Source organism: Panicum hallii, chromosome 8 (assembly GCF_002211085.1).
Source record: "Panicum hallii strain FIL2 chromosome 8, PHallii_v3.1, whole genome shotgun sequence".
Taxonomy (NCBI): domain Eukaryota; kingdom Viridiplantae; phylum Streptophyta; class Magnoliopsida; order Poales; family Poaceae; genus Panicum; species Panicum hallii.
In genome coordinates, this window is record NC_038049.1 from 16714747 (window position 1) to 16736347 (window position 21601).

At 44.5% G+C, this 21601-nt stretch overlaps 2 protein-coding genes, 1 long non-coding RNA gene and 1 pseudogene across 3 annotated transcripts; 1 reads left to right on the forward strand and 3 right to left on the reverse strand.

Annotated features, from left to right (window-relative positions):
* Positions 1 to 260: 260 nt before the first annotated feature.
* On the reverse strand, positions 261 to 1553 carry LOC112903650 (annotated as a pseudogene).
* A 723-nt stretch (positions 1554 to 2276) lies between these two features.
* Positions 2277 to 3069, reverse strand: LOC112903407. Its single transcript, XR_003230801.1, has 3 exons — positions 2893 to 3069; positions 2434 to 2519; positions 2277 to 2293 (listed from the first exon to the last, which is right to left on the reverse strand). It is a non-coding gene; the product is annotated as an uncharacterized LOC112903407 (long non-coding RNA).
* A 7381-nt stretch (positions 3070 to 10450) lies between these two features.
* LOC112902419 (pyruvate kinase 1, cytosolic-like) lies at positions 10451 to 16568 on the forward strand. Its single transcript, XM_025971489.1, has 16 exons — positions 10451 to 10750; positions 11229 to 11325; positions 11458 to 11555; positions 12667 to 12822; positions 13063 to 13140; positions 13218 to 13349; positions 13880 to 13960; positions 14514 to 14582; positions 14664 to 14753; positions 15086 to 15230; positions 15304 to 15392; positions 15472 to 15567; positions 15649 to 15716; positions 15808 to 15907; positions 16021 to 16077; positions 16163 to 16568. Exons 1-16 carry the CDS (start codon positions 10679 to 10681, stop codon positions 16316 to 16318), a joined length of 1584 nt encoding a protein of 527 aa, XP_025827274.1. The 5' UTR covers positions 10451 to 10678; the 3' UTR covers positions 16319 to 16568.
* On the reverse strand, positions 16557 to 17755 carry LOC112902420 (NAD(P)H-quinone oxidoreductase subunit T, chloroplastic). Its single transcript, XM_025971490.1, has 2 exons — positions 17397 to 17755; positions 16557 to 17154 (listed from the first exon to the last, which is right to left on the reverse strand). Exons 1-2 carry the CDS (start codon positions 17708 to 17710, stop codon positions 16734 to 16736), a joined length of 735 nt encoding a protein of 244 aa, XP_025827275.1. The 5' UTR covers positions 17711 to 17755; the 3' UTR covers positions 16557 to 16733.
* Positions 17756 to 21601: the final 3846 nt, after the last annotated feature.

The window sequence follows — 21601 nt, forward strand, 5'->3', positions numbered from 1 at the left end:
ATACCCATATGTGTTGATTGTGACTGTATAAGGAGACGTTCAGCTCATACAGAAACACATAAAAAAGCTAGTAAATGCTCGGGGCATAAAAAACTGATGGTAGAAACACATAAAACAACTGCTTAGGACAGAAACAAGTACCAAGAACAGGAAACTAAACGACCATTATCAAAAGTTGATAGACAACGTACTAGATAACGTACCCACAATAAAATACAAATATAAGATAGATGTGATTAAATAAAATGAACTACAATAAACTAATGTTGCTCCTTTCGCCCTTCCCGCTCCCATAGGTGTTCAACGAGGTCTTTCTGTAGCTGATGGTGCACATGTGGGTCTTGAATTTCTTTGTTGCTAATAAATGATGAAAAATTTGAAGTCCATGCACGCGATACCACACCTTCTGTCTCAGCATCTTTTTTGTCATAAGGCACCTCAAGGCCTTTAGCATTACGTTCATCTTCAATAATCATGTTGTGCATTATTATACATGCCAACATAATATCTCAAAGTGTTGCTTCATCCCAAAATCGTGCCGGATTCCGAACAATAGCAAAGCGAGCCTGCAACACACCAAACGCACGCTCCACATCCTTCCTCTGAGCCTCTTGCGCGGCAGCAAAAATTTTATCCTTCGAATTTGCCGGGGCCTTTATTGTTTTCACAAATGCTGCCCAATTAGGATAAATCCCATCAGCCAGGTAGTAACCCATATCATAATTGTGCCCGTTAACCTTATAGTTAACAGACGGGGCTTCACCTTCAACAAGTCTGTCAAAGAGAGGAGATCTCCGTAAAACATTAATATCATTGTGTGACCCTGGTAGACCGAAGAAGGCATGCCAGATCCATAAATCTGTAGATGCAACTGCCTCTAGTATGATAGTTGGTTCCTTCACATGACCACAAAAAAAACCGTGATAAGCTGTAGGGCAATTTTTCCACTTCCAGTGCATACAATCAATACTACCGAGCATGCCTGGAAATCCACGCTGTGCAGCAATATTAAGCAATCTAGTTGTATCTTCTTCGTTGGGGGCTCTCAAGTATTCTTTGCCAAACACTTCACAAATTGCTCTCACAAATCTTCTTAGACTCTCAATAGCAGTGCTTTCACCCATCCGTACATACTCATCAACATAATCTGCTGGAACACCGTAAGCTAGCTGTCTGAATGCTGCTGTTACTTTTTGCAAACAAGAAAACCCACGAGCACCAGCTGCATTTTTTTTCTGAGTAAAATATTTGTCATGCTTTTCAACAGCTTCAGCTATCCTTTTGAAGAGACGAGAACTCATCCGAAAACATCGTCGAAAAATCTTCTCAGGATATGTTGGTTTTTCAGCAAAGTAGTCACAATATAATTTTCTAGCATGCTCTTCTCTTTCTCGATTGTATACCTTGTGTCCAAAAACTGAACCCCGGTGTCTTTTTCGCTTCTTATGCCTCCTCTTCTGATATTCACCCATCATAAGAAGCATGAAGTGGTCAAGCTCATCATCTAAATCTTCATCTTCATGATGAATTCTAGTTATTTCACTTGCAGACATCCTTCTGAAATATTAAAAAAGTTATGAAAAACAAAGCAAGTAACAATGGATCAAAAGCATGTATAGTGGATATGCAAGCCGCTTTGTTAATGTTAAATACTCACACAAGATCAAACAACACAACACTATCTATCGTTAATTAGCCTATCACGGCAACTGAAAGGAAGTTTGCTTCGTTAACGTTAAAGAATCATAAGAAAAACAAACAATACGAGTACTAATCTATCAGTCACAACTAGTGGACAAAAGGCAGGAAACGTTTAGAAAAATTGGAGAACGTTTAGAAAAATGGGAGAATCATACCAGGCGTTGAAGGAGGACGACGTGAAGCCTGATGCTTGATGCTGCAGGACCTCTGGCCGGCCCACCCTCCTGCTGGATCGACCGCGTGAAGCTGGGATGATGCGCCACGGTCTGTGGTCGGTCCCCCGCTCGCCGTCGACCATGCAGATCTGACTGACGGCGCAGTTGTGCGTAAGTGTTGGCCGAATGAAAGCGCGGGCAAGCCTCTGGCCAAATCTCGTTTTAGCGGGAAGGCACCAAATCGCGCGGCGCGCGCGGAAGCGCTAAAATGTTGGCGCCAAACTCCACCGGAAAACCAGAATTAACCAATAATAGGGCCCCATTGTTGGAGTAACAAAAATCTGTTGGGCCCTAAATAACTCAAATAAGGTATAAATTTAACTTTTAGGGCCTAATTTTAGGACTTCTTGTTGGAGTTGCTCTAAGGCCTTAAAGCACTGAAACGAATCCACATACTAATAGTCATAATAGCAATAGCCAAAAAGTGCTTAAATTGCATAATTTAGACTATATCTCCAATTCCAACTTTAATTGTACATCAAACTCAATAAAAATTTGAAAAATTGTAAAGAAATACCTAACAAGTGCCAAAAACATATGCTCTTTTGGCTGCATCCCTAATACTTGGATGCGTTTGCTCAATTGGTGTGCGTAGTCCAGGACCTGCAACAATATCACCATCATTGAGTACAACATGAGGATCATTGCTAGCACCTTCTGTTTCTACATTACCGGCATCCACATTGCTAGCTCTCGATGCTACTATTTCAGGCTGTACTACACTCTGTCTCTGGCTCTGCTTGTTGTTCAACATCAGGAGGTTGGCCTGATGGCTCAACAGAAGGTTGCTCAGGTGCAGTTACAGGCGTAGGAGCAGGAGAAAAAATAATTTTATTGTCCTGGTCCTCTTCATTTAGTAATTTAGTCTACATAATGGGGCATAAATGATCTCATAAGCCAATTTGTCCAATTTTAGCAGAGAAAATAAATATGCATTGCAAGATTGACCGATCGGGGGAGGTAAAATCAAATTGACCTTGCTTGCTGGCTTGCTGCCGGCCGTCCGCCTGCCGTGCTGGTGGGTGGTGGCGTTGGGCGCTGGCCGCCTGGACACCGAGCGGCCGGGACACGGCGCCGCACGCCCGCGCCGTGCCTGTCGGCCTCTTGCTGTCGGCGCTCGTGGCTTAGGGTTGGCGGCTGGGAAGATGAGCAGTCAAGCAGAACGGCAGGCGGCGCTCGGGGCTCCGCAAATCGTTAAGGGCTGCGGAGCTGGGGGCGAGCGCGTGGGGAGACAGGCCGCGGGAAGCTAGTTATCACACGGTCTAGAAAAGGTAACAGAATGCATCTCATATGTGCGTCAGGATCAAATTCCGTACATACAGTAGACGTCACAAACGAATATTCGAAACAATGTATTAACGAAATAGAGTATAATAGTACTTTATTACATGACCGACAGTCTTAAGCTTAAGCGAATAAGTAAACGTCGATGAATAGCAGCGGACTTCAACTTCACAGGCAGATGACTGGGAGACATACGCCTGGTATTCTTCAATATCTTCGGGAAACATCGGGCAATTATCTTGTTCTGAGCAGCATTGTTTTTAATAAAATAAGTGTGAGTACACTTATGGTTGGTACTCAGCAAGTGGAGTAAATTATATGACATGCAAGGCTATAACCAAGGAAAAGCTGATATGGTTTGATTGCGGTATGCATTTTTAGTTGGTCAAGTTTTAGTTAGGCAAGCATTAGCTAAGTGTAAGTATATACCATCCCTTAAACAAACTATCTGAGGTGATTCAATCCACAACACAGAGATAAATAAACAGAACCAGTGATTTAGATCATCTTTATGTTTAATTATCATGTGAGGGTCCAAGCCACTCTTAACCGTGAGCACGGCTGATATATCAGTTTTCACTCTGCAGAGGTTGTACACTTTACCCACAATTCGTGTTTCCCTTGATGCCCGGGTTTGCAAGGCCCTTAAACACTTCCAGGGTGAGTGGCAGGGATTCACTACGAGACCTTTACAAAGACCCCCTAACTCATGACAATCCACTAAGGTTTCAAGTTAAACCCGTCATAACCCTCCCTAATGAGGAAATATCTTAGCCAAGGACCACATAGCCATGTGCCTCAAAAGGACCGAGCTATACCCCGTCAATGCAACCCCTCTTGCCCTTTCGGTAAGATCATCACAAGCTAAGGTTTCTAATTAATTAGCCAAGACCAGAGCCATATAGTATTGTGGTTGTACTGTTTTTCTAGGTGGTTCTCCATGTTCCAATTGATTCAATAATCTTATTTATCACCAAACAGTATTCTAAAATAGATAAAACATTATCATGATATCCAGGTTATCCAAGTAAAATCTATGTAGAAGCAAATAGCGTAGCTACAACATAAATATAAATACCCAGGTTTAATCAAGAAAGTTCAATTGAAACTAGGCATGTCCTTAACTTGGGATCCATCATTTTCTAGACACATGCATGCATATAAAGTAAAGGTGTAATTTGTAATATTAATAGGATTGAAACATGATCAAGGACCACTTGCCTTCGTTAGCAAACTGCTGCTGCTCAGGAAATTCTTCAAATCTCGGCTCTTGCGGACCCTCGAACTGTGTATCGTCTATTGTCGTACACAAGCACATACAAGCAAACAAGTGTAAATAATAAGAAACAGCACACCAACCAATATAAACAGAACAAAATAATGTAATAAAACGACTGCTCATGCCGTAAGGATCGCGCGAGCGCAAGAATCGATGAAATCGGAGTTAAAACGGAGGAATTAGGGCTAAAACAGGATTCCAGGGGCTTATTTGTGAAGGTTTTAAATCTAGAAGGGCTCTCACAGAAGAAACCGAGGGTTAGATTGCAAATAAACCCTAGACAGAGGGGTTAGTCTGCTAAACTGAAGGGTCTGGAAGGCGGGTTCTATTTTGGAAAACTACAGGGGTCTAAACAGAAGAAAAAGGACCTAAACGCGATTATTTTTGAACTGAGGTGGACCGCGGGTTGATTCCTGGGAAACTTAAGGGCTAATCTGCAAAAAGGTCATGGTTGACCGGTATCAGATCCGATTGACTCGAGATGGTTTAGATCTGGGCCGTCGGATCTCGATCCGACGGTGGGGACGGTGCTGACGGCTCGGGGCGGCGGCGAGACGCCGGCGGCGAGGCAGGAACGGCGGCGGGCGGCGGAGCTTCGTTGGAGACAACGCGAAAACGCGCTCCCGACCTTGGTTTCACGTGCAGTTTGGACGGGGAGGTAGCGCACGGCAAGGGGATCCCAATTGGGGTGTTTAGGGGCGCCGACATCGGCCGGAGTGACGGCACGACGGCGAGCGGTGGCGGCCTGAGACGCGGGCGGCAATGGCGGCGGCGGAGGGCGCGTGCGCTAGGGTTTCGGGGGCGGGAGGCGGCGGCTGCGGCTTGTGGCTAGGGCACGGGCGGCGGCGCCTTAAATAGAGGCGGCCCCGGGGTGCCTGGGCGTGCGGGCCCGTGGCCCCGCGCGACGCGCACCGGCCGGACTCGGACTCGAGTCCGAGTCGGGCGCGGGGAGGGAGACGGCCCCGACAAGTGGGGCCCGTCGGTCAGCGGGGGAAAGAGAGGAAGGAGCGGGGGCGCGGGCGGATTGGGCCGGGAGCGAGGAGTGGGCTGCGCGCGGGTGAAAAAGAAGAAGGGAGGGAAGAAGGCCGCGGCTGGCTTTGGCCGTGCGGGGAGCTGGGCCGCGTGCGGGGGGGGGGGAGAGAAAAGGAGAAAGGAAGAAGGCCGTGGGCCGGGCTGCTGGGGAGGGAGAGAAGGGAAGAAAGAGAGGAGGGAAGGTGGCCGGCTGGGCTGGGCCCAAAGAAGAGAAGAGAGAGAGGGAAAAGAGAGAAAAAGCAAAACAAATGCTTTTAAGTTTGAAAATAAAATTTGAATTCAAATAGAAGGCAACTAAAATAACAGTGCAAAGAGCATGAAATGCACAAATCCTATGGTTCCTTATATTTCTTTTTATAATTAAGGAAAATTGTTTATCAAATGCCCTATGGCTCCTTTAAACCTAACATTTTATTTAATTTTTTTGTAGTTTGCAAATTTAGGGTGTTACACTAGTGGGCTGCGAAAGAACTTGGACCAGCTGAGGACTAGGACCACTTAACATGAACCTTTGCTGGGACATAGAAAATTATAGGGGGTCCAAGTGGTTTTTTGGGCCACATCTAGGGCCGTGGCCCTAGTAGCCCTAGGCCCATATCCGCCCCTGCTTCCATCTAAACAAAGCAAGCAAACCAACAGCAGCTCGTTTCATTGTAGCATGCCGCCTCTGTTTATTTGCTTCTTTAACCGGAGGGTGGCGGCTGGGCATGGAGGAGGTTGCGACCGTCACGCCGCACTACGCGCTGCCTCGAGGTCGTCACCGTCTTGTGCCACCCTCACATCCTCGCCACGAGTCCTGCACTTGTCGCACCGCTAGAAACTTGCCATGGGTCCTTTCGAGTTTCGAGCTCGCCGACGAGAGAAGGAACTGTAGCGGCGCGGCGGTGGTAGTACAGCCTCGCCGTCATCGATGCCAATGGCGGCAGCTCACTCTCTCGTGCGAGCTCCACAAATTAACTGGTGCTCGGCAGTGGTCCGCTCGCGGCTGCTACGGCCACGATTCACCCCACCCGGTCGACGGCGCCGAGGCCTCACCTCTCCCCTCATACTTGGGGAAGCTCGGCAGGGTTGTGTTTGGTTCAGTTGTAGATTTCTGAAAATCTAATTTTTGGAATCAGTTGTGGCAAAACTGCTGTGAGCTGACAGCTGTGGGAAAGCTGAAAACTGTTTGACTGAAACAGCTGTCAGCTGTGGGATTCTGTGAGAAATGTCAGTTTTGCCCCTGAGACTGTATAGGACTGTTTATATGCTGATTAATCGTAAGGATACGTAGATGACCGTTTTGGAGAGGAAATTAACATAATTAGAATTGTTTGATATATATAATTAATACAAAAGATATAGGACTGATTATTCTTGAGTTGCAAATGTTCTAGTTTCCGACCAGTTATGTGTTCAAATTTTTCTGCAACATTCTTCCATCCGACTTTGTTCAAATGATCTAATAGCCTATGCCCAGCATTAACCTCACGCATGCATATGTCACAGAAGTGCTTCACATTTTTCTTATCCCACACCGCCTTTTCAGCTATACTAGTGTGAATAAAAAGAATTATCAAGCTGCCAGAATGTAAATGTAAAACTGGTATGACCAGTTACAAATTCGAATAGTGTTGTCAAGAAGATATTTTTAACACGATATATGTGGACCCGAAAAGGACAAGCTGTCAATACCAACCTTGAGCAATTGTGGATCTAATTCCTCCAAGGATGGAGCCACCACCGCTCTGAGCAGGAGCTGGAGGACGAGCCTGGCGCTCTGCAAAAAGAATTTTCAGCTGGCACATTATGAACAGGAATGCATTATAAACTAAAACATACTTGTACCATAATATAATATTGCAATATTTCAATCAAGATACCCAAATACAAACCATGCAACAACACCAAATTAAAATCAAATGTCAAGTCACGCTTCTATTCATTATATTGTTGTAAATCACAAAAGTACCTGGCTGTGGTGGGTTTCTCACTGGAGCAGCACGCGGAGCAGGGCGTGATGCTGACCTTCCTACCAATAAAGATCAATGTAAGCATCAAAATATTTAGAAGCCAGTGGCATAGTTTATCATATGATGAGTTAACTGAAACATCATTACAACTTCTGTCATTCTTGTCTGCAAAGAGCCAAAGACACAAGGTGAGCTGGACTATTTCCTGGAAGTTGAGTAATCTAACATTATCTATTAGCTCATTCCCACTATTATTGTTAACAATGATAACAGCGGCAACAAACAAGCTAGATAAATTCCATGCTTTTACTAGTTGATAGCTAGAGGACTGAAGGTCAGGCTTCAAATAGGTAGGTAACAAAGAACACAACCTTTGTGAAAAAAGATTGTGTAACCACTGAAAATTCCCTACAAGTTTGTGTGAAACCTGAACCTCAAAACCTACATGGCTTATAATGAAAACAGAACTTCAAACTCATCCTAAACTTAGCACATGCACAGATATATTCAAATACATCATGTTTATCTTGCATTCTGAAGGAAACAAACGATTTACTACTTAGCACATGCACAGAAATATTTTTGATTGAACATTCTTCCTATCTCCTTATCTGTTCTGAATTTCTTTTATCAGCACTCTGCGCTCCGCATCTCCTTATCTGTTCTTTTCCTACATTATTAAACCACTATTCTGCACAAGCCTTACTACCAGGGGCGGATCTACAGGGGGCTAGGGGGATCAAGCCCCCTTACCTCCCCAAAATCAGCTGCTGGATTCGCCACTGCTTCCTACAAGGCAGATCCAACAAGTTTGAGTGCACTGAATGGACAAACAATTTCAAGTATGAAGTACGAGATCTAGGCAGAGATTTGGTCACAAATACAATTTCAGAGTCTTGTTTTTATTTTGTTTTATTTGAGAGCTCATGGAGCATTGTGTTGACCATGTATGTTCTAGATAGATTGACGTGGTCTGAGTTGAGTATTTGTGACATGAGGTTTCTTTTGGTGCTGTAGGGGGTAGTGTGGTTGTGTAACTTTCCACTACAGAAGCTATATGCTTTGATGAAATTGTTGTGGCAGCAGCCAGCAATTAAAAAGTGTTGCATTTATCAGTGATAAGCGTTTCCATTACAGGAAAGGGGTGCAGGTATATTTCCATTTTCTAAAATAAAACAGGAAGGGGATGCATATATTTCTAAAGAGCAGTTTTTGTTATCTGTTTAGTGCACATTGGAATTCTGTAATGTTCAGTAGATGCTGGTCCATAGTGCATGTTAACTTCCACTAGTAACCACTACACATAAAAAGAAAAGAGACAAGACAGTACAATAATAGCATATGCATATGCATCGTTTGTAAACACAAGCAACATCGCTCATATCAAACCAAGCATAACTGGTACCAGGAATTTGTTCCACCGCATACGACGAATATGAGCACGGATCCGCGCGGCACGCACCTCGGGAGCTTCAGCTGACGACTACGGGGACGCCGCGGCGGGAGCCTGGGCCCAGGCCGAGCCCGAGCTTGCGCTAGATTCGGATCGGAGGAGTGGGCGATGGGCGGCCGCGGCACCAGGACGGGGGGGGGGGGGTGGTGTGGGCACGAGGTCGGGGGTGGGGCGGTGGCGGGAGCTCGGCGGTGTCGGGGGACACGGTGGGCGGCGCGGCAGGGAGGCGCGTCGGGGGGCGGCGGGCGGCGGCGGGGGCCGCGTCGGGGGCGGCCTGGGGGGCGGCGGGCGGCGGCGGGGAAGCGTCGGGGGGCAGAGGGAGAGGGTGGGGGAGGAGGCGCACGGGAGATGGAAGAAAAGAACCGAACCGTTACGACTTAAGAGTGGCAACGTGGGTAATTTGTGTGCGGGAATCGGTAGAATCGGCCCTGCGGGTCGCTGCGTCGCTCGCACTGCGGGAATCGATAGATTCCAAAAAATCTCTACGGCTGTCCGACCCCTTTGGTTGCGAAGCGGATTTTTTGGAAGCGAATCGCCTGCCGGAAGCGGAACCAAACGGAGCCTTAGAAATGGGGGCCACTCAACCTAGGAAGGCGTGCTATCGGCTCTCGCTAGGTCGGGCGATATGGATCCCACTCTCCTCGTTTCTCTCGCCTCCACGTAAGCCAAAATAGACGTGGAATCACTATCGCAAGCTGCTATCGGCCCGTTGCGGCTGCCTGGACCGGGTCCTATCGTGCTCCCTATTTCATGTCAAGAGGTTCTTTATATCTTTAAAAATAAAAATTTAAAAGATTTTTTTATATCTTTAAAAATAAAAATTTTGGTAAAAAATTTAGCCTTTAACAAACTTTTTAATTATATATCTAAATATAAATCTTCTCTGTTCCGAATTTCTTGCTAAGTAAAAATAAGAGAAAACGTTACTCTTAAAACTTGGTGCAATATATAAAACAAACTGTTGTAGAGTACATATAGAAAATAATTTTTACTCAAATAATTTTTTAAATAATTTAAATAATAATAATTTAAAGAGTAGATTTTAGAAAAACTACCGGAGATACTCTTACACGTGGCGTGACCCTAGTCATCCACGCTTGGCGTGGAAGCCCACAAAGCTAACTCGTGGGTCCCATGCTGCGCGACGACCAAGCCCGTATCCCAGTTCTCCACGCTGCCCCAACGACGACGACTGTCCCCTGGTGCGCACGCCTTTTCGCGCGCCGGGAGCACCTCCCGCCGTCCGATCGGCCGTTCCACGCAGCGCGGCGCGCATCCACTGCGAAGCGTTCCCTATCTCTGGGCTCCAGTCCTGGCCATCACGCGCGTGAACTTCTGATACGCACAACCCGTTACCCCTCACCACTCTAACCTCCTGACAAGTGGACCGGCACCACCCGGACCCGCATGGCACGCGGAGAGTTCGGCATCGATTCCCCGGGGGCGCCCACGAGCCAGTGACCCCAGCCAGCCTTTTGTCGCTTCCAACCGTCGAGAAGATCAAACAAACGGGAAGCCAAGTCGAAAGGCCACGTGTTCGCCCTCCTTTTATTTTTCTTTTCCTTCCTTCCTTCCTTTCTTTCTCCCCACGATTTGTTTGCTCCATTTTCTCTCTCCCAGTCTTCCCGTCCTTGTCCTCGTCTTGCTCGAGCCGCGGGGCGATCGCATCGAGCCGGAGAGAGGGGAGAGGCGCAGTCCGCAAAACCCTAGAGCAGCGAGGGAGGGTGGTCTTCCCGGAAGGAGGAGGAGGACAGGAAGAGAGATGCAGGGCGCCAGCCACATGCTCCTGGAGGAGCCGCTCCGCCTCGCCTCCGTGCTCGCCCCCGCCAAGCCCGTAAGCGCCGCCGCCTGCTCCCCACCTCCTCCACCTGTCCGGGCATCCATTTCTCTCGCTCCCTCGCTCGCAGGATCTCTCTTCCTCGGGCGTCCGCGCGTACCTACTATGGCCGGCCCCGACCTCTGCATCTGGATGTGGTGATTGTTGAATCGCGTTGTTTGTAAGTTTGATTGGAACGGTCCGATTCGGTGCGCGGAGAGGCCGCCCGGGGTTTCGCGGAAATGCGAGGATCCATTTCTTATGTAATGTGTGTGATTCGCGTCACGGGCCAGGTCAGCCCGGGGTTTATTATCGGGCCAATTTGCCTTGACCAACCTGTGACGGTACCAATTTGTGTGTGAGATTTGAAATTGGGATTATTCAGTACACCTTAGTTAGGGCGAACTCATAGATTTGATGGAACTTATAGATTTGATTTGGTTTTGAGGATTATGGACATCACTCTTTCTAATCATTGAAACCTGCACCTGTGCAGAAAGTGTTCCCATCCCTCACCAAGATTGTTGGGACGCTCGGGCCCAAGTCGCACTCTGTCCAGGTTATTCAGGAATGCCTCACTGCTGGAATGTCAGGTTAGAGTAGTTTGATCACAACTTTATCTGTTCTGGATTTATTTGCAGTGAGGCTTACTTTTATATTGTTGGTTATTGTTATGTTAACTAATGCTAATAGTGGTGATGATATGTGTATCTTTCATTTTGCAGTTGCGCGGTTCGATTTCTCATGGATGGAAGCTGAGTATCACCAGGAGACCCTTAACAATCTGAGGAAAGCGGCGCAGAATGTGAAGAAGTTGTGCCCTGTAAGTTCATTCTTCTTCTGACTCAATTATTAACAAATCTGGACATGATTGTTGAAGTATGTTTCAATGACTGTTGAAGTATGTTTCAATGTGCAAACACTGCCATGCATGGGGAATTCGGTAACTGGAATTTGAGTGGAAAAGACATTGCCTATTGCCCTGTGTCACTTGATGAATCACTGGGTTTTTTTTATCACTTCCAACTTATTTGGCGGGGTTTTATATGTCTTACTTTTGAACATGGTTTTGTCATTTGAATTCAGTTTATGTATATAGACTGTACATTCACAATATTGTTGAAATGGTAGCTTTGAAATTAATTTTGGTCTTCTATTATGCATGTGCATATGTAAATTTTGGATGCTTAGTTGCTTACAAGTCACATTTTATATATCTACCACTGTATGGTATAATCAACATTTTTTGAAACATGCTGTCCCCTGTTTTTGGTTCATTTTCTCTATGGGCTTCTATTTAATTTATATTGTTATTAAGGAAGTTGTACAAATCCCTCCCTGACAACTAGGATTTGTTCATTTTAAAATTTAGCACTGTGATGTTTCAATTTGCTGTCCCATGAGCACACATATGCAATATGGATGCCTAACATTTTAAAAAGGATTTTTGTCACAACTATTTTGTGTAAAATAATGGAGCTTCTGGCTAAGTAAGTGGATGGGTGGCACTACCGAAGGATGATTTCTCAGCTATTGTAAGATTAGTCGAATATACTATTTGTGGTAGACAATCAAACTGTCTTCAATTGTTTCCGGATATGTTTTCTGAAGTAGCTGGAGAACATGCTGAATTTCTTTTCAATGGTTAGCACAAAGGCATATCTTACTTTGGCAGTTAGACATATCATATATTTATAGTTTATCTGAAATTTCCTGCCTATATTTTGTTTTCTTATTTATAAGTTTCTTTAAGTTAGAGAATTGTGATTTTTTTTGTCTTTTTGAATGTTCATGTCTTTCCTATATGCATTTTGGTTGGCCTTTTGTGCATTATTCTAACTCTGTTAGAAAATGTGATGCCTTTGCTTGCCACTTTTTTCATTTTGATTCATATCCTGGAGGCATCTAACTTGATTTACAATTACTACGCATAGGTAATGCTTGATACTCTGGGTCCAGAAATTCAGGTTCACAATTCCACAGGTGGGCCAATTGAGTTGAAAGCTGGGAACCATGTTATCATAACTCCAGATATTTCTAAAGCTCTATCTGCTGAGATCTTACCAATTAAATTTGGTGATCTTGCAAAAGTAAGTGAATAATGTGGATTAATTAGAAATGTTTGTTTCTTTTGCTCCCCACAATCCACATTGGGTTTTCCTGCTCACCTGGTCTAATTTGAGTATATCATTCATGTGCGATAAGAAACATCTCAACTTTTCTGCTGTGCCAATAAAAATACCTCGTATTTAATATTTCGATTTGACTTGTAATACTTAAACTCTTAGGACATTGAATATTCTACTAAATTGCCCTTCCTGTAAATTCAGGATGTGAAGAAGGGTGATACTCTTTTTATGGGTCAATATCTCTTCACTGGAAGTGAAACGACATCTGTGTGGTTAGAGGTGTGTGCAGTTTTAATTTTTTGTCAAGTAAATGCTATTTTGCAGTTCCTAAATTCCTCATATGACACAATTTGTAGGTTGTGGACACTTCTGGTGAAAATGTGAATTGTCTTGTGAAGAACGCAGCTACACTTGCTGGCCCCATTTTCACTTTGCATGCTTCACAAGTCCACATCAGTTTGCCAACATTGAGTGAATATGATAAACAAGTAATGTGGACCACCTCTCAACTTCTTTACACCATCACTAAGTTCTATAGTGCAATATTCCTGTTTTGCTTTACATTTTTTTTTGCACAAAAAGATTAGGCTAGAAAACTTTTTTGTACAAAAGAAATGATAGTTCTTTTTCATGTCCTTTCTTATTTTTATTTCCTTTTGTTTTGCTTTTGACCAAAAACTCAACCACAGAAATTATATGGTTTTCATGAAAGAAACTGAATGTGTTTTCTGGTTGGGCTTTACAAGTCGATATACTGCAAATATAGAAGAATGTGTACTTCTATCATGCTGCATGTATAAACAGATGTCCCATATGTGAGCATTATGTATTTATACGCAGACATCTGTCTTCGATCTGTATGTGAATGCAATTTAGATCATACATCAAATCACATTCCTCAAAGTTAAACACTCAATTCTCTAAAGATTACTTTGTTTACTAAGGCACGTATATTTTTATAATACTAGTGCTCTTATATGTTTTGAAGATTGTCCTGAGTACAGTTTTCTTGCAATAGGTCATTTCAACTTGGGGTTCCCGTAACAACGTTGATATTATTTCTCTTTCCCATACACGCTCTGCTGAGGATGTTAGGGAGGTGAGTTTTGTTTCCTAATGCTTTCAATCTTGTGCTTGACTTAAACATTCAGTTGATTGGTCACCTACTTGTTCATTTTGCGTTTACGGTTCCTTCAAGTAGATCATTTATCTGAGGCATTCATGTGACGTCGATTCCACTAGCAAAAATCAAATTCTAAGAGCAGTTGTGCAAATTATCAGCCAATTGAAACTATACATTTAGTCAAGGCACATCCACCGTGCACACATGTACTTTCATCTCTGAAGATAATCAACAACATTGATGCTTATTCAGTTAATTGAAGTACATGGGGTAAATAGTGTCTAAGATAATGTAACACAGACACTTGTAGATAAAAATATATAACATGTTGATCACTTTGTTTGATATTTGCATATGGATATGGTGTTAGTTTGTAACTTCTTCTCCCTCGATCTGAGAGCACACATTATTCACTTCTTTGTACCATAATAAGCTATTCATGCTTTTTGGCATACAGTATCTGAGTTATTGAAGTAACATATGATAATTGTAGAGGCTCTGCTGATCTTCAGATATTTGTGATGTGCAGCTTAAATCCTTTTTACAATCACATGATCTTCCTGAGACACAAATATATGCGAAGATTGAAAATTCTGAGGTAATCATCATGCTTTTGCAAAGATCCTGTTGTCAGTTTGTTTCATTTCTATGCTGTAATTATTGCAGCATTTCATTCTAGGGTTTGGATCATTTTGATGAAATTCTCAAAGAGGCTGATGGCATTATTATTTCTCGAGGAGACCTGGGAATTGACCTTCCACCAGAAAATGTATGTTCTAATTGTCTATGAAATAGAGATTTACACTGTCTATCACTAGCATGTTATCAGATATTTCAATATTAGTGTCAATCAATTATTCCTTGCAATGGTAAGTCTTAAGTAGCATAGCAATATAAATACATGACAATGTCCAACGTTATGGTGCAAAAGTCTTACATTTATATGCTTATCATTTTACAGTTCAAGTTACTTATTTGGTTGTTATTATAGGCTGAAGAAAGACCAAGAAATACTGCTGCAACATTTGCTTTCCTGCTCAAAATTTACATAAATGCTGTGATTGCATATAGTTGTTGACACGTGTACTCTTGACGCATCAGGTTTTCATGTTCCAGAAGACAGCTATTCATAAATGCAATCTAGAGGGTAAACCTGTGATCGTCACTAGAGTTGTGGACAGCATGATTGACAACCTACGCCCTACACGTGCAGAGGCCACTGATGTTGCAAATGCTGTGCTAGATGGTTAGTTGACATTTACTACATTTTGGCCACTTAATGAATGTCTTGCTTAGTTTTCGCGCTGTTCAAATTCCAGGAACTGATGGTATTTTGCTCGGTGCTGAGACACTTCGAGGGCTCTATCCTGTTGATGCAGTGAGTACTGTGGGCAGAATATGTGCAGAAGTATGTCCCTACCTATTTATAAGAATAAACTTTAGTGAACCATCCAAAATATTTGACTAATCAGTTATAAGTCTTCTAGGCTGAGACTGTGTATAACCAACCACTTCAATTCAAGAAAGTAATGTGGCATGTTGGTGACCCGATGCCCCATGAGGAATCTGTGGCATCAGCAGCGGTAAATACTATCATTCATTGGGTCAAATAGAGGTTTTCTAATCTAGAATATTACTGATCAACCATTGTTTGCTTTTCTTAGGTTGGTTCTGCGATTAAAGTAAAAGCTGCTGCAATCGTTGTGTTCACATTCTCAGGGAGAGCTGCTAGGTGCCCTATATTTACTCTGAGATCAGCACCTTACTAGACAAGTTCATGTCATATGAAGCAATCGAATAATTTCATGCTTATCATTGTGCAGGTTAGTTTCTAAGTACAGGCCGACAATGCCAGTTTTAGCAGTTATCTTCCCGCGTGAAGGGTCTGATCCATCAAAGTGGCGTTCTTATGGCACCACTCAGGTGACTAACTTGCACCTCTTCGATTTTATTGAGTTTGGTACTTGCATAGTATTTTCTTCACCATGAAGCAGGATCTACAAACTTTTGTTTGACCATTTTTGAATCACTTTCAGGCAAGGCAATGCTTTGCAGTGAGGGGCGTGTACCCTTTGATGGGGAGTACTGATGAGGTATGTATGAAGTAGTTATTGTTAACGTTAGAGCTAGTGTAAAGAAAACATAGAACTTACCAGGTCAGTTTAAACTCTTTATCAGGCCGAAACTGGTGGGCTCACAAAGGAAGAGTATGGGATAAAACTGGCACTGAACTATGGTCGGTCAGTCGGCATAGTGAAGCCTTTCGACAGGGTGATAATCTTTGAAAAGATTGGTGATTCTTCTGTTGTCAAGATCATAGAGTGTGAAGGTTAAACATTAGATACCCACAACCCATACTATTGGTTCATGTGATGCATGGGAGATTACCTCCAGTTTTTCTCACTTATTTGACCAAAGATAACTAGAGAGTACAGCATGTGCACCAGTTGTCTTTTTAGGTGATTTTGCCTCTCTTCAGATTTCAAATATTTCGAAGTTTTGATCCAATAAACCAAGATTGTCTCAGAGACCTATACTGGAATTATGGTTTGATGAGCAAACGCATATAGGATTGTTGACAAAATACCATGAATTATTTGTTGCTATCTTGTTCTATTTGACATTACATCATAACACTGTATATAACATCTATAAAGACAGGCTTGAGGTATTATCAGTTAATTTACCTAGGAATACTGTTCTGTATATGGTACACTCCTTCAACCTTGCTGCTGTTGATACGCTGCCATCAGTACTGCTCCTTGAAGAACAGAGCGTAGATGATGCAGATTACGGAGATGATGATGATGACAAAATCGATGGTGAGCGCGGTCATGGCCTGGTCGCTGAGCTTCATGTTCCTGCCGCCGAGGCGGTCTACCATGTCCGGCACGGACTCGTAGTTCTGGATGTCCTGCTCGTAGGGGTCCTCGAGCCTGGACCTGAGCTGCTGCAGCCGCCGGCTCTCGGCCTCCTGCGCCAGCGTCCAGTCGTAGAACCGCCGGGACTCCTCCTTGCTCAGCACGTTGTACACCTCCCGGAGGCGGATGAACTTCTCCGATGCCACCTTGAGCGGCAGCGTCGTCGTGTCTGGGTGGTACTCCTTGGACAGCCGCCGGTACGCCGCCTTGATCTCCTCGATGTCCGCCTCCGGCGCTATCCCCAGGAACCTTTGATAATTTACATCAAGTCATGTTAGATGCTCGGCTCATAGTCACTGATTTTGCAGTTTACACATGAATTAATTCGCCATCAGGAGAAAATATGAGCTGAATAACACTACTTTTGGTGCTTAATTTCAGGGAAGAAGCAACTGACGGCAACGAGATTGACTAAATCTGGAAATTTGAACTACGATTCAGAGAGTTTCAGCTTGGATGGAAGGAGCCTGGACAGGAAATATGGACTCAACTGGTAGTGAGACTCGGACGCGGCGTTGATGAGGTCGGCAAACCTCCCTCCCAGCGGCTCGTTCTTGCTGCGGCCGCCAACGCCGCCAGCGCCGTCCTTCTTAGCCTTGCCACCGATCCACCCTTCGTCCGGGTCCGACCAGTGTATCCTCGTGTCCACCGTCTTCTTCTTCTCCTGCCCCGACCCGGCCGCCGTCGGCTCGGCCTCCGGCGTGCTCGCGGCGGCAACGACGACGGCGCTCGCGCGCCGCCAGCTACGAGGGTGGTGCCGGTGGAGGAGGGGCGTGAGGGGGCGCGAGGCCGTGGCTGCCGCCATGGGGAATGTGCGTGTCAGTGTCTGCGGCAGGGGAGTATTATCTGAGGCCGCGGAGGGATTCTTGAGACAGGTGCTCGTGCATGCGAGTGGTGGTAGGAAGGCGATAAGGTGGCCCCACCTCGTATCGTCGTTATTCGTATGATACACTGGCAATTCAAGTTATTTCTGGCTTTACGTCACGAATTACATCAAGAAAAAGTACGACGACGTGGAAATAAATTACGGTGAATTGGGTCGTTATATACATATCGCGTCCAAATTTACATTGAGGTAGTACCGATTTGCTATTTCGGGACTTGGGAGTTTGAATGTCTTTTTCTGCCGCCTGATGAGATCATTGATCCAATTCGCCCAAACTTATCCTGTATTGCTGCTTTGGTCTTGCATAACAACTTCTTGTCATGTATTATAAAATAATGCATTTCCTTGCTAATTAAGCATCTCTCTCCTTTTTCTTATTTTATTTTGATGCGGTTGGCTTTGCTATTACAAATTTACTACAAAGCATGGAGCATGAGCAATGCTCAAAAAATTTCCGTACCAATGTTCAAATTTCAACAAGACAGTAACAAATATGGCCACAGAGTAACGAAACGGCAGCCGTAGGAACCCGAGGATTTTCCTTATCGGCACCTAGGTAAAATTTGAAATATCTCTGCCACAGAAACACCTGCATCAGGTAAGGTCACACGCAATGCGGTTCAGCCACACACACCCCCAAGGCCCCAACGCGCTGCTTGTGGAGGAGAAATTAAGGTTAAAGAAAGAACGAAAAAAATGGAGATGCGGGGGATCAAACCCCGTGCCTCTCACATGCAAAGCGAGCGTTTGAGCTACATCCCTTTGCAGTGGCGTAGCTAGGATTTCAGTCTAGGGTGGTCCAATGCAACTTAATATGAATTTTTAATAACAATATATAAATAAGAACTTATTGAAACCAACATTCTAAAATAAATATTTTTGAAATATGAATTTTTAATAACAATATATAAATAAGAACTTATTGAAACCAACATTCTAAAATAAACATTTTTGAAATTTGCTTAATGCAGTCGACACAACCATAATGTACAAGCGTGCATACGTGCAATGGCGTCGTGGCTCGCAGGTCTCCGGACTCCGGTAGTCCCTGCCGTGGTGTTGTGCTTGCCGCCAGCAAGGCCTAGCTGCCTAGTACCAAAGTATTTGCCGATGCTAGCTGCTGCAGCGCTGTTCTTGCTCAACGGCCTGACGTTCCGTGCTCTGATTTCAGTCAGTGCCGCACGATTGTCTCGAGGGAAAAACTGAACGCACAACAATACCTCAGTGAAAGGACGCGACGGACACGATGTCTTCTTTTTTCGGAATGGATCGATCTAGATTGCTAAACAAGGGGGTAATATGCCTTGGACTGGATTCTCAAGGTGGTCCATGGCCCACCCGAACCACCCCCTAGCTGCGCCCCTGTCCCTTTGTTGACATAGTAACACAATTATCATATATATATATATATATATTTAATTATGAATACTTTCACAAGCCACGGGATGGAGCGACGAGCAAACAGGTTACAGGTACTTGTAACTTGTAGTTTTTAGGCTTGAAAACTTATCCTGTGCGACTGAATCAGGTACCTGTAGGAGAGGGGGAAAGCGAGACAAATGGTTCGTTCACGCCTGACATTTCACACAAAGCACCAAAGAAGTCAACTAGGACAAGTTTGCATCCAAGAAAATGAATTGATTTCATACGGAACATAATTTTATAGAATCTGACACAATTCTAATTTCCTTGTCTGGATATACAAAGAATCGTTTTACATGAATCAAATTACAAATGGATGATTGAATATGGAATCACCATCAGTACAACATGTGGTTCCTGGCCTGAAAATTTTCGAGACACGTGGACCATCCAGACATGGTGCCACGATAGCAAGCGTCAAAAGTTTCATGGAAGTGGACCCTGAAAGTCGCGACAAGACAAGAGTACTAGGGGATTTCGGATGGACCATTCCAGGGCAAGACTCAGGTGAGGTCACCCCCTAGGTCTAGGTCGCAGCGCCACGTTAGTCTGGGACCTGTGGAACGCATGGCATGCCCTTGTTAGACAATCCACACCACATCTGTTTAGCGCAGCGCCAAACCACTTTGACGCACCTTTTCGCGGAAAAACATCCGCAGCGCTGCGCTAAAACATATGCTAAAGTTGGCGTACTGTGCACCACCACACCAAATCAGGCGCAATTGGCAGGCTGCGCCATGCCTCCCTAGCGCTCTCTCCAACGCCCCCGAATTGATTTCGCGGCTTCAGTGGGAAATATTCTATTTGATTAGCGTAGTATTTGACGCAATGACGCTGCAGTCTGTGCTAAAAAATTGCTATACCAAACCCATCCATCTAAACAAACAAACAGTGTCCTAAGCAAACAGTGTGGATGTATTCTGTTCGGCGCGACAATCAGCGCATAGCAGGATAGTGTTAGCGTCTTTTGCCCCACCCTGGCATCATGACGTCAGACGGATGTGCGCAGGTGGCAGCGTAGCTATCAAATCCAAGGAAATCCGGCTCGAGTTTGGAAACCACCAAGCGCTTACACCCAGTCGCTGACAGGTGGGGAGTGTATGGATGGGTGGTCAGTGGAGGACATCGGATACTAATCCACCGTGCTTGCCAAACAGGATTACAACACGTGGTACGAAATAGGTCGAGCTGGTACACTGATCTAGACGGACCTGACTGAACGATTGTTGAAATGTGCATACGAGCGGATGGAGGCTGGTACGGGGGTGTATAGCATCTCCGTTATACATCCATGACTACATCTTTTCACCAAACCCTCTTATCCCTTGGCTTGGCTATCTATGGAAACCCGGTGAAACATATAATGGGAGGTCAAATACCTTGACAAGGATTGGACTCTTAGACCACCATATTAGGATAGAACACATGACTCACCAAGAGACCACTGTACATCTTCTCACCCGAGTCGGGTCGTGTAATCCGACTAGACTCCTACTAAATGGCAGAACACAGCTACGATTTTTCTTTGGAAGTATATATTTTATTACGTGCAGATGGTGGGAAACTTTGATGCCTATGATATATACTCAACCTCAATTTGATGCTATAGTAAACAATTATTATTCACCCGTTTGTTATCTACTAATAGTGGCAAAATTAAAGGTCCCATTGTCCAGATGACACTAGTAAAGAAACGGTTTGCACTGCGTGAATGACTGACATTGTTAATAGGCAAAAACAACCATTGGTAACGTGCATAGCCAATGTTACCGTTTATAGGTTACTAATGACCAGTCATTACCAATTATGTGCAAAAAGTAACGGGCGTTCGGGAACGTCTGTTACTAATCACAACTTGCGCCTGCTCCCGCTGGGCCCACAGTCTATATTGGTAACGTGTGTCACGTGACGCCCATTACCATTTATCAGTCACCGCTAACAGGCGGCTATACAAGCCCGTTACTAATAGTTGTTACCAATGACCCCGTGCGGCTGCTCCCTCTGGGCCCACTGTCAGAGTTGGTAACAGGTGCCCTTAATGGCCATTACCAATCACCCCGTGCGGCAGCTCCCGCTGGGCCACTATCAGTATTGGTAATGGGAGTCATGTATGTCCGTTGCCTTTCATATGACATTGGTAACAGCTCGTTACCAATAACTTCTCAAAGGTAAGGGATTTCATTTGTTTCCCGTTACCGGTGTCTAATCAAAGGTGACGGTCATCACTTAAAGCTCGTTACCATTGATATTTTGAAGGTAACGGGTCACTTGTGAAAGGTAACAGGTTGTACATGATGCCCGTTACTTATAGCTGTGCCAGCTCGATTGGGCTGGCCTGTTTCCTGGCTGCATCCTGGAACTAGACAGGATTTGGCAGCACCTTGAACC

What these genes read in the sequence shown, in the direction of transcription:
- LOC112902419 (XM_025971489.1), top strand. Translation starts at nt 10,679, where the DNA reads ATGCAGGGCGCCAGCCACATGCTCCTGGAGGAGCCGCTCCGCCTCGCC. An exon ending in GTTCTTATGGCACCACTCAG is followed by an intron (nt 15,908 to 16,020) that starts GTGACTAACTTG and finishes AATCACTTTCAG; the next exon opens with GCAAGGCAATGCTTTGCAGT. An exon ending in TGATGGGGAGTACTGATGAG is followed by an intron (nt 16,078 to 16,162) that starts GTATGTATGAAG and finishes ACTCTTTATCAG; the next exon opens with GCCGAAACTGGTGGGCTCAC.
- LOC112902420 (XM_025971490.1), bottom strand. Translation starts at nt 17,710, where the DNA reads ATGGCGGCAGCCACGGCCTCGCGCCCCCTCACGCCCCTCCTCCACCGG. An exon ending in GCGTCCGAGTCTCACTACCA is followed by an intron (nt 17,155 to 17,396) that starts GTTGAGTCCATA and finishes AAATTATCAAAG; the next exon opens with GTTCCTGGGGATAGCGCCGG.